The sequence below is a fragment of the Cheilinus undulatus genome, linkage group 4 (genome assembly GCF_018320785.1).
Source record: "Cheilinus undulatus linkage group 4, ASM1832078v1, whole genome shotgun sequence".
Taxonomy (NCBI): domain Eukaryota; kingdom Metazoa; phylum Chordata; class Actinopteri; order Labriformes; family Labridae; genus Cheilinus; species Cheilinus undulatus.
The window spans coordinates 30019348-30032779 of NC_054868.1; the positions used below are offsets into that span (position 1 = coordinate 30019348).

Sequence of the window (13432 nt, forward strand, 5' to 3'; positions counted from 1 at the left end):
TCATGAGGCACATCAGTCTTTTAAAGCTTCAAGCCTATACCCTTTGTTCTGGTCAGAAAATGGCTGGACCAAGGAGAGGAGAAAGCAGCAGTAGCTACGGGTGTGGTTTATTGAAATGACTGCAAACCTGTAAAAAATGGTGGCTAGAGCAGCTGTTTTACAAGAACAGGACAAGAATTCTTTATTTAAACCAAGGAAAAGAAACACACTGAGCGCAATTCTTGGTGAAAAAGATGCCTTTGCCCTTCTCCCAACTGGGCTAGGGTTAGGGTTTAATTTTCCAATCGGATCCCCTGATAGTAGGAATTGTGAATTGACATGACCACAGATGCCTATAGCAAGCAAAAATTCCATCCAAAGTGACAGCAAACACCTAGAGGGAATCAGCCTATATTAAACGTCAGCAGCAATGAAATGTGTAACTGATGTCTCACACATACATGAGCATGTATTGAACAGATACAGATGTGTTGCTCACTGATCCAATAAGTGAATATAACAGTAACTAAAGGCCAAATGAAGTATTGATTGGTTACTTCCATGACATTTGAATGTCCCTGGACCCATGGAGATGGTCGTAAAAAGAAAGAGGACACAGCTGAAAGAGATGAATTAAATGTATCCTCTATTTGAGTAATCCTTTTCTCTACTATAAATGATCTTAATCTATATATAGAACATATAAAAAGTGGGAGAAAACCATCTTTTAAATCAAAAACAGGTTTGTATCTGAGGAAGAAAAAAGCGGTTGGACAGAGAGTGGAGAAGAGCCATTAAAGCTGGAGAAAGGTGAAAAGAAAATTCAGGAATAAAAGTGAGGCATCAACATGATCAAGATCTGACCTTGGTGTAAATGAGTTTTGAAAAACAGAACTGCTAGAGAAAAAGAAATAGAAACAGAGTGATACGTTGTGTAGCAGACACTGAAGTGTGAATTTCTGACCCACTTCTATTCCAAACAGTGGTCTATAAAAAGAGGCGGTCATTTATACTCTGGATGCCCAGAAGCAGAATGAAATGGCCCGCCTGCCTTCTAATAAACAGAGTCAGGATTTATTAGACAGTCACTTTTATTGTGCCTATTAAGAAATGCAGTAATACTGCACTTCTGCCACAAGGAAAATAGTATTTTTAAAAGGTGAAATCAGATGATAGTAACAAGCTTGCACTGCATGCATGAGAGGGAGGGTCGAATGGCCTGAAGAGAAGAAGCTTATTATTTTTTTTAATTGTTGGCTCGAAGACATGAAGACAAATGTCTCGTCAGATCACATGAAAGGGAACTCACTACATAATATTCATTAGCTTTTACATCATGTCTAAGAGAGCAGCTCTTACATCAGCACGAGGACATGAGAGAGAATGAATGCAAGTGTACATATGCAGCAAACATGAATTCAAAACACCATGCTTTGCCATGCAACATCCATGCACACAAATACATCCCTTAGCAACTCATCCAAAACCACTTGGAGCACATTTTCTCATTATCCCAGTGTCCCTGCCCTCACTGTCTGCCAGGAAACAATGGATGGCCTCTGGAGCTCTGGATGTGTGCATGTTAACCTATTTGTGTTGAGGCATCTGAGTGCTTGTGGTGTAAGGGTGTATTTATGTATACATTTTTACGTGTGTGTGCTTGTGTTTGCCCCATAAGGTCAAGCAGCCCCTAAACAAATTGGAGAGCATGACTCACAGGGGCCTCCTGCCTCCGTCATCAGTGCTGTCAGGATGGCATGCTTATCCTGCATGAATGCAGCCCAACGGGGCCCCGTAGCGATGCAGGACCACGCTGAGGCATATGGCTTTATTATTGCATCTGTCTCATGGGTGAGAGGATGGAATAGGTGGAATTGCATGTTTTTGTTTTTGTGTGTGTGTATGTGAATGAGTTAGGTTGTTTCAAGCCTCTGGGGTCACCACCAAAATCCAACATCCAGATTCTCTACCTTGGCTCAGTCAAATGGAGAAAGATTGAACAGCTGCTTGAAAAACACACTCGACACATCACACCTCCATACACACACAGAGGAGAAGCATCCCAGGTGTGAGCTTGAAGGATGATTGAGAGCTAACCCTGTGTCTGATAGTGCCCTTTGGGGACTGAAATATTCATGGCCGTGTTGTTATAGTTATCTCAGTTCTGCTGGTGGTGAAATCCTAGGCGACATGCGCAACTGCTGAGATATTAAAAACAGAAACGTGTACAATGTAGGACCAATATTTACAGTAATACATCAGCCTCAACCTAGAGATTAAAGCAGGAGAGGCAGCATAATGTCTCCTTACTGTGTCTTAAATGACAGTTAAAAATATCCAGAAAATAGAGAAAATGTTGAATATTTTTGGGGGAAAAGTGAAAAGAAGACAGTTGAAAAAAATTTCATAAAGAATGACATGAGGAAATCTTCACTTATTAGATGAAGCCATTGAGAGAAGCTGAATGTCATGCGCTGAAAACACGTTGTGTATATGAGTGTTTTTCTGTGCACTCCTGTTCTTCAGCTCCTTTTTTCATTAATCCTTTTGTCCTCGAGCATTCAATTAGCCGAGGAATCTCTGATCAATTTGAACTGTAAAAGCATGCCCTATGAAGTTAAATAGGGATTAATTATTGAATGTGAATACTGTGAGTTGTTCTGTAATTTACAAAAAAAAAAGCAAAGCAAGCAGGGTCAGAGGCAGAAAAGAAGAATGTTTTCATTTAATGATGGCTGTGGGTTAGGCTGAAGATGAGAAACAGTGTTTTTATAAGTCTGAGTTCAGCTTGTGTTTCATGTTTTTAATTCAATAATTAAACAAATTCTGGGTGTCCTAAGGGCACATGTCTGCATTACTGCTGAATTTGTATACTCCATGTTGTGGTGCATGTCTTTGCAGCTCATTTCTTAGATTTATTGAGATATTTTCACCTGTGCTCTGAGAGACTGGAAGCTAAAGCACATTTATTTCTCCTGTTATTTTACTAGCCGGTGTGTTTGGTAGTGACTCACATGAATCAAAAAGATTTCATCTGCTTTTGTTCAGGATATCTTTTGCATTGTGTATGAGACCAGGCTCATTTTCTGTCCCAAAATACATTTCAAACCATTAAACTAGGTGAATATGCACATTGCTTTTTAATCTGACATATTTTCTAAAGACAGAAAGATCATCTTTCTAAGACCCGAGTTTCAACTCAAAGCATTATTTAATCAAAAGCAAATACAAGGGATTTTTGCTGCAAAGGCAAACATGTTTACTTTGAAGGGAAACTGGTGGCCTTATTTAAAGCTTTGATCTACACTCAACTGACCCTTGAAGCCTCTGCTTCACTTAGCTACTGCTGACAAATGATCAAGATTCCCATCCTCAAAGGGAGCATAAACATGAATGTACTATCCAGCTGACAAGTCATTTCTAAAACAATGCATCCTTGATTTGACACTTTAGAATGCAAACTTAAAGCTGACTGAAGATCGGCTCAGACAATGCAATTATTCTTGGTTGTTCATGATGGCACTAACCTTGCAAAGCAGATGGATACACCCATTTCCTTGTTTTTCACTGGCGAATCCATCTTGTTAAGCTGTGCACACGCAGCCATCTGCATGTGCACAGCTTAACAAGATGGTAACTATAGACTTGCACACGCAGCTCGATAGCTGCTACGTCATGTTTTGTTGCTCTGATTGGCCCGTAGAGATGTGACAGACAGAACGTTCCTGTCACACTCCGAGTTTTTTTCAAAGCCTCTGCCTTTTCTCAAACGTTTCCTGTTGAAGCTTTCCCGGATCATCTGGCATGTCAGGTTATGATGGCATCACGTCAGACAAAAATCTTGTCCCGTCTTGGTCAACAGACTGGTCCCACTTTAAGTTACTGTATGTTGACGTTACCGCTGTCTCCACAACTGTGTGCGAAATTACAAGTCATGGGGGTGCTGATGAAAGATTTTCAGTCTTAGCTACAACATAAGAGCTCTGTGTGATGCTGGGGGCTCATCCTGATATATCAGGATGAGGACAATATGGACCGGATATCCTTTAAATTGAGCTTGAGGTAGGAATGCAACATACCAAGAAAATTAGCCCAGTTTACCTCCATTATACTCCATTTATACATAAATCCCCAGGGGGAAAAAGAGTGGGGACTTGTATGACACTCTGGTAAATGATGATACAAACATAAGGAGCAAATGTTCTCCTATTGGTAGGCATCAGGATACACACTGTTTTGACATCAGGGCAGGGTGTCAAACTCGACAAGGGTGCAAGAACAATTCTGACACACCAGTCTAGTCGAATTGTGGTCGTGGGACATCGTGGACACATTGTTGATTATGTCACACTATTAAGAGCGTTCCCTGCGTTAATAATCAGACCCAATGACTGACGAGGAGCTGCAACATTGCAATTCATGTAGTCTGACCCAGCATTAACACTAATTTGTCTGTTGTGACAAGTGTTTCTTGTAGATTTTAAAAGCTGTAACTAGCAAGCAAAAGATCATGAAAACACTTGAATGCAACTGCTGTCTCAGTCTATGGTAAAGTGTGAAACATTGATTCCACATCAAAATGGACAGCTCTTCCCCTTTATCATTCTATTTACAAGAATAGCATAAAGCTCTGAGACATGCAATGTCATTACCTTAAGTGCAAACGTCCACCCCAGACTAACTGCATGAGACCTAGTACAGTTGAAAATTTGCCCCATTCATTGCGTATTGCTTCACTGCTCAGAACATGCTGGAATAAATATTGACACAGACCAGACCAGTGGGGTTTGGCACCACTTTTGAACCGCTTTTCTTCCTTTGAAAGTATATCATCAGTGTTACTGTTACCACTGTGTACTAGTTTTACTGGGAATACTCCTCAGTACGTCCAACAAGTGACAGGCAGAGAGGGCAGAATGATACACATGGCTGTGCGTCTGTCTCACAACAACCACAGAAGGCCAAGAGATGAACAACCATACTGTAGCAAGTAGATGTGCACACTCCATACTGCAAAAAGCACAGATGATACTAGAAGACTGACAGAGCTACAGAAAAACTCCACACTGTGGCCACGGCTGAATGAAATGGAAGTCGTGATGCAGGAGGACTATTTAAACCTTTTTCTCCTTGGGAGATTACACAGAACAGGCTTATTTGCCAAGATGACTTATGGTCCAGATTTTAAACTCATTAAAACAAAACTGCTTTTAAAAATAAGTACTTGGGAAAAATTCAACAGAATAGTAACTCCAATTAGGGATGGGGATCGTTAATTTTTATTGATACTAATACCCTTATTGATACTCCTTATTGATCCGAGTCCTTATCGATACCGCTATCGATACTTTTTCATAGTTTGTTGGAAAAACAAAATGGAGACAAATATTTACACTCGAGTGGTCTTAGCTGAGTAGTACTTGAGTTAAAAGCTATAATTCAGTCTGCCACATCTATTTTATATCCCTCAAATATAAACACATTCTTCATATTCACAACTGTATTTATTAAGGTTTCTCATCCAAAACTAAATTTTCCCATTTTTATGTGGCATTTGAACACATTGTAACATATAGAATACAGTTGTCTAATTTACTGAGGTTACCTGAATGCATCATATTTTCTGTCTTACAGCTGTTAAGTTTGCTGATTAACTTTAATTCTGCTGACTGTATCTTAAGGCGACGTTACGTCACAGAGCCTGTTTGACTCGATAAGCCAAAACATTATTGATTTTCGGGTACTTCAAAAACACAGAACCAGGTCCAGTTTCAATCCCCATCCCTACTCACCATTGCAACAGAGTGTGAGTTTCACAAATTACAAATTATTTACATGCATTTTAACTTTATTGTTTAACACATATCCCATCTGTTAACATAGAGGCAGGGTTATCAAGTACAGTATACTGCTGCCTATCAGCAAGTGGAGCTCCTAAAATGCATCCAGCACTCCTATTTGTGTTGTTTTGTCATCTGTCTTTCTGTTAAGTGTCCTTGGATGCTGTGAAAGGTTCTTTATAAACACATGCTTTTTTTGAGTATCATTATTTAGACAGCTGTTGCTTTATGATTAGTATACATTTTATATTTTTAATCACTTGATAGCAGCATTCATAACTTACCTTACCAAGCTGAAGATAAGCAGCAGTGTTTTTTCATGTCTAGCTAGCAGTTCTCAATTAATTTTGTCACAGAGACTTTTTATTGTCTATTCTACTGGCTAAGATAAAATATAAAGAATTCAAAGTAGTAATATAATTTAAATGTTTGTGCAAATATCCTTGAATGGCTTGTATGCTCGGCATTAAAAAGACATACCTGTGCAGTGTGCATATGCAATGCTTTGGTGTATAAAGAAATCCAAAGCTTGTAAGACTTATCATGTCTGAATACAATCCTACCAGCTATAATGGGACAAATGTTGTTCAGGGGCATGATTTCATTGACACACTGACCCTCTGCAATAATTCCCCTTGACCAACCATCCACCCAGCATCAACTCACTTCAGGATTTCCTTGGAGTGGCCGGTGTTGGAGCTTTTTTTGTCAGGCGTCCCGAGGCAGCTAGACTTCTGTAGGGTGTGTGGCCCCCGATCCAGCATCATGGTGGAGGTCGCTGTGGCAATGACAGCTACTGCATCACGAACCCTGGCCTCAGTGTTGTAGTCCCATTCGTCATACGACACCGAGATAAGCCCTGGGAAAGAGAGAGAGAGAGATGGAGTGAGGTGAGAAGAAGGGGTATATTTCCACAGAGGGAAGAAAAAAGTCTAAGAAATATGGAGAAAGGTGAGAAGAAAGGAGAGGGAAGGACAGAAAATGTGAGAAAAAGAAAGAGGACAAAAATAAGCAGGCAGGGGCACAGTGCAATGAAAAATATCCGAAGGGGACGAGATACAAAGAAATGAAAGTAATTTAGAGGAAGCTGAAAAGCAGTTTAACACAAAATGAAGAGTGCAATCACACCTACAATATTTTAGTTTGTTCCACAGGGAAGATGATTACTCTGCTGTTTACAAAACAAACTGTCATAAGGGTTGAAAGTGTGTGGGAAAAAAAGCTTAATGTGAGTGTGATGACCCCCCAGTTCATTTTGTTCTGTGTAACTTTAGCACACGAGGAACTGCTGGGTATCAGATGTAAGTGTTCATTTCTTACACCCTGAAACAACCGTGTTTTCAGGTCATTTTAAGATGCTTGTTTAGATGATGTTTTCACTTTTGAAAACTGCACTGTAAATCTTTTTAAAAGGGTGAACCTGAACTTTCAGGCAGCCTTGGTGTTGTTACTGTTTTCACTTTTTTCTTCTTTCTCGGCAGCACAAGAAAATGAGACTACAGAAGTGAAAGCTCCAAATAAACTGCTTCAAACACGCTTGGAGATCTGCTGCGAAATGACAAAGTGGTCTCTCTCCTGCCTGAACTGATTCCCCGGAGAGATGTTTTCAAAACATCCCTAGGAATTTTCTTAATGATGGACCCCAGAGAGGTGAAATCCCTGACTATTTTTAGAACTGAAATCCAGGATATAAAAGTAAAGCGTTGCAGTCAACATTTATCTCCCATTTTTGAGGGTTACTGTGTAATAAGTTCACATAAAAGAATCATATATAACAAAATGAACTCCCACACATTTGAGAAATTCCCTCACCCAAGGTTAGCTGGAATCAGTATGCACACGGCACTGACTGGCACAATGTACTGCAAACACACCAGGACAACATTTGCATATGCAAACATGCCCATCTGTCACTGGTGTCCACATTTCAGAACAAAGTTTTCATGAAACTTTGCAATGAAACAGTGTCATAAAGAGTTCAGTGTTTTTCTCAAAAACTGAAAAAAAAAAAAAATGGCAGTGCTGTCTGATTATGTGAGTTTTGTGTTTTTTGTTCAAAATGGTACATCTGATCATCTGATTCCCTACATGAAATTAAACAAGGTCAGTATCAAGAAGAGGATGGATGATGATCTTTTCACTGTCATAAATCACTGTGATATTAGATTTCTATTGCACTTCTAGTGGTATCATAAACCATGAGGTTAAGTTTTGAATTTTTACTTCAAATATTAATGGTGCTTGTTGATGCGGAGTACCAATTTTAACTCCTTTCATTCCCATATTAAAAATTTATGAGGCACACTGCATAAAACTCACTGGATCCCTCATATTTAGGCTAATTGGAGGACAGTTATAGCTCTTCAGTTTAGGTTGACAGAATGCAGTGACTAAATGCATATTACTCATAGCAGAAACACTGACATTAAGTGTATTTCACTACAAGGAAATGACTAGAAAATTGGGGACAACATATTTTAAATGAAACAAAATAAATGTTACTGGCTGGCAAGAGGGACAACCAGGCACAAATCACTTCTGTCATTTTGACATTTTTTTAAAACACATTTTTTCCCCTGTTCAAACCTTTTTGTTTTGGATTTTAAGGCAGATTTTGGAGCAGTCATACTTTTGAGGTGAGCATGTGTGTGCACTCATATGGAAAGCAGTACAGTAAAAAAATGCTAAAATACATAAAAATCAAATAAATTAATTCAGAAGATAGACAAAAGAAGAAACAGTTGTCCAACATCTCCAGTGCTTCTTAAATAAATATCATAATTGATTTGAGAAAGTTGGCCTAATACTTAATATATGGCAATTAGCTTTAAATGAGCACTGCCTCAAAAACTCTTCAGTTGTATATTTTACAGTCCATAAAGGTTTAACACATCAAGCAGAGAAAATATTTAAACCATGTGTGCATTTTATTTAAACCACAATATTGTGCTGGGGCTAGTTTTAATGGGATACCCTAATGCACTGTGAATTAACTGATGGGGACACTAATATTACAACGTGCAGAAATGACATGACATGGAGCTTCACTGCAGCAATGTTGTGGAAATGCACAACACAAAAGGGCTAAAGATCACCACCTGGTCAACAAACTTAGATGCTAAGTTGACACTACACCTAGAAACCAACCATTAAATGCAATTAATTGCAGCTGATAGGTTTCAGGATTGCATTTCCAACAATGGGGCCCTTACCTTTTGCTCCTTCATAGGTCTGTTACAATAAACACAATCTGCAATTGCATGAATTCCTGTGAAATTGACTTTTAAATTAGAATGTACTCAAAAAGTGTCCAAATGGTCTGTAAATCGCACAATGTACACCTGGCTTAAAGCTTCCCCTGATACAGATTTTTGATTCATAAGCAGTCTGTTTCAGATTTTCACCCTGCATAAATGATGACATAGAATTTTTGGGCTTGCCTTCATTACATACTAGATGTATTAGAAATCCTTAGTTCCCTCCATTTACCTCTCAAGGTTTGTGCATATTCAGAGTTAAGTTCTGTAATTTTCTACACTCTGTCCCTCCAAAACAGGATACATCTATGAGTCAGGATCCCACTCCTGTTATGGACAAGCACTAGTAGAGAGATGTCAAAGTGAGGGGCGTCTGAGCAGTTGGGGGGTTGGTGCCTTGCTCAAGGGCACCTTGGCAGTGCTCAGGAAATTAGCTGGCACTTCTTCAGCAACCAGACCTATCCAAGTCCTTACAGACTGAAATACAGTTGCCAAATAGAGACTTTCATGACCAAACCTAAACTGTCAAGTAAAAATATCTTTTATGCTAGCTTGAATTAACATGACAGGCCATATAGACTGTTTCAAATGTCCATTGCATGGGATCAATTTCACATTCACCTGAGAAAGTTATAATACAAAATGTTAGGAAAGGGCAAGACTTTCTAAAAACTTTTTGGAAGTTGATTAGATGAATGCTGTGTCTGTGACAAAATGATAAAATGCCAAAATGAGGTAGCAGACATGCACAGCTCCAGTAAGTAAAAAGAGCTTCCAAGCAGGTACTGTTGTAGTTCACAAATGGTGGAGCTGTGGGTGGATAAAACTCATGCTGAGGCCAATAAGGAGAAGTGCAAAGCATCTTCTCAACCAAGAAAAACTTTGAGTGTGGTTTTCAGCTTGCACCACAACTAAGCAGCTTCATCTGAGCTGATTGCTTTATCAATGGCAGCCAATATTACCAGCTTCCAGTGCAACTAAACCCTGCCTGTAGCTTTTGCCTCGTTCTCCTAAATTGACGCTGACTTATCAGATCCATTCTCAGATGTGGCACAATCATTTTAAACTGGAGATTTTTAAAATGGATCTGCCTGATGACAGACATGGAATCGGGCCAAATCCATCTGCTTTGCAAGGTTAGGACTGCATGTTTGAAAGACCGGACTCTGTACACGGTTAGGTATTTAAAGACCATTTCTCTGCGTACACAGTAAGTAAAACATGCTGTTAGACAGGATGTCACGCCGTTAAGCTGAACAATAAAATGCCTTTTTGGTAGAAAGCCAGTTTCCTCTCAGTCTCATTGTCTTCATGATGCCGCATCAACATCCTGCACCTATCGGCTAATGACATTCGATTTTATCTTAATTGCAAACATTGATGTTGGGTTAATAATCAAATATTTCCATTGTGCAAAACTATTCTGACCCTGACCGACAAGTTAGCCAAGTTAGGAGCAACTCAGTTTTACCACAGTGATGCACTGCAGTGTCACAATGTCATGCTGGAAGAACTTTTGTAAAACTGTCTTTCACTTAAAACTCATAACAAAAACTAAACCAGTCTTACTTAGGATTGTCATGACCTGAGATGAGAAGTAGTAGAGCCGATCCTACAATAAAACAGATTAAGGAGATCGCCAATACATTATATTTCTTCACGATCTGAGATCGTCTTATAGCGCATCCCTCGTGTGATGATAGATTGGGAAAGAGAGAGGTATGTGTATGTGTGTGCCGCATGCGTAAACTTAACTGTAAGTCACCTCTCAAAGGCTTCGGACTTGACATGGACTCGAGATTAGAGACTTGTGCCCGCTCAATTTTTTTTTATGTATTTGTGGTAAAATTTGGAATGGACCTGAATGTCACTCCCTCACATCCTGCATAACCCTCTGTGCATGGAGTGTGAGCAGTCACTGCTGACACGGTGCCAAGCATGTCACTGCAGGCGATTGACAGGGCAGGCTAAAGGCATGCATGATACAGGTGGGCATTATGTTTAAGGAGAGCTTACTCAAACAAACCATAAATACTGTTATTCAGGCCTGTAGGTTAGATGATGTTAATTACAAGTATCAGTCAAAATAATTTCCCCTTCTGCTCCTCTTCACCTCTCTTTTTCTCTCTCTGCTCTTGCTCCACTAATTTATTACACATGGCACATCACAGGTTCCAGTTGGTGAAATGACACAGTGTTGGCCTCTGCACTAACTTCTAATTACAATTCTATCTATCAAATAATGCATCTATCTCTTTTTGATATTACAAGTGCTGTCTTTAGGTTAATAGGCTAATAAGCATCTGCATATGTAGTCATACCGCATGAAACAGACAGACAGACTAAATACACTGCCTGGCCAAAAAAGAAAGTCGCCACCCGGATTTAACTAAGCAAATAGGTACGAGCCTCCTATTGGATAATTACTGCATGGGCGATTATCTTTCAGCTGGCAACAAATTATTTAACCCAGCTAATGCAATAAGTAACTTCTCATTTCTTAAACAACCATGTTAAAAGACACATCCTGTGGTTGTGGAAAAGATGTTAGTCTGTTAAAGAAGGGTCAAATCATTGGCATGCATCAAGCAGAGAAAACATCTAGGGAGATTACAGAAACGACTAAAATTGGGTTAAGAATTATCCAACGCATTATTAAAAACTGGAAGGATAGTGGGGAACCATTGTCTTCCAGGAAGAAATGTGGTTGGAAAACAATCCTGAATGATCATGATCAGCGATCACTTAAATTTTTTGGCCAAATCATATCGAAGAAAAACAACAGTAGAACTCAGGGGTATGTTTAATAGTGAAAGTAAGAGCATTTCCACAGCACAATGCGAAGGGAACTCAAGGGATTGGGACTGAACAGCTGTGTAGCCTTAAGAAAACCACTAATCAGTAAGGCTAACCGGAAAAAAAGGCTTCAGTTTGCTAGGGAGCATAAAGATTGGACTCTGGAGGAATGGAAGAAGGTCATGTGGTCTGATGAGTCCAGATTTACCCTGTTCCAGCGTGATGGGTGCATCAGGGTAAGAAGAGAGGCAGGTGAAGTGATGCACCCATCATGCCTAGTGCCTACTGTACAAGCCTATGGGGGCAGTGCTATGATCTGGGGTTGCTGCAGTTGCTCAGGTCTAGGTTCAGCAACATTATGTGCCCAAAGAATGAGGTCAGCTGACTACCTGAATATACTGAATGACCAGGTTATTCCATCAATGGATTTTTTCTTCCCTAATGGCACAGGCATATTCCAAGATGACAATGCCAGGATTCATCGGGCTCAAATTGTGAAAGAGTGGTTCAGGGAGCATAAGACATCATTTTCACACATGGATTGGCCACCACAGAGTCCAGACCTTAACCCCATTGAGAATCTTTGGGATGTGCTGGACAAGGCTTTGCGCAGTGGTCAGACTCTCCCATCATCAATACAAGATCTTGGTGAAAAATTAATGCAACACTGGATAGAAACAAATCTTGTGACATTGCAGAAGCTTATCGAAACAATGCCACAGCGAATGCGTGCTGTAATCAAAGCTAAAGGCGGTCCAACAAAATATTAGTGTGTGACCTTTTTTTGGTGGCGACTTTTTTTTGACCAGGCAGTGTATTATTAGTGTGTTAAAAAAATAGATGTCCTCTCTTACATTTTCTATTGCATGTCTTAAGGTATTTTTCTGTTTCCTTAAGTATCATTACATTTACCAGGGGTGTCCAAACTATAGCCTGTGGTCCAATTTTAATTGGCCTGCAGTAAATCCATGAAATAAAATAAGACAAAGCCCACATTAGAACATAAAGCTTGTGCTATATTGTACTATTGTACTCTTATTTTTGACAAGGGATGCATGATATGTTGATATTTACAAATTCATTAAAGCCAATACTGATATCAATACAGACAAATACAGTTCAGAGCTAAAACTTCAAAAGGACTATGGCAGCAAATAGCAGCATAAATGGGACTTATTTGATCCACTATCTGCTCCATTTAAAGGTCCACTTTACAAAGCATATCGCTCTAATCATCATCAAGCACCAACACTACGATAAAGTTTGGCAACTTTATGCACGGACATCAGCTTCCTGAGGTTTGATTTTGTTTTGTCTGAATGTAGAGATGAGCTGTCAGCATCTCCCCTCTCATTCTCATCCTGACTAAGGGCAGATCCAGTGGCAGAAAGTGTTTTGTGTTGCGGCCATTGATGGGAAGCTGTAATATAGGCTGTTTTTTTTTTAAAGTATGTTCACTTATTAAGCATATTGTTAGGTAATTGAGTGGTTTTAGAAATGCAACTGATGTAATTGAATGTTTTGTGCTTTGCACAAAAATTGTTAATATACCCCCTGTCT

The 13432-nt window shown here is 39.5% G+C and overlaps 1 protein-coding gene across 7 annotated transcripts in view; it reads right to left on the reverse strand.

Moving 5' to 3' along the window:
• grin2bb (glutamate receptor, ionotropic, N-methyl D-aspartate 2B, genome duplicate b) overlaps nt 1-13432 on the reverse strand; it is a 171845-nt gene that overhangs the window by 59456 nt on the left and 98957 nt on the right. For all 7 annotated transcript variants that reach the window (XM_041784804.1, XM_041784807.1, XM_041784809.1 and 4 more), the window contains one exon: nt 6486-6678. In XM_041784804.1, the coding sequence (XP_041640738.1) occupies nt 6486-6678 (193 nt within the window). The remainder of the gene's footprint in view (nt 1-6485; nt 6679-13432) is intronic.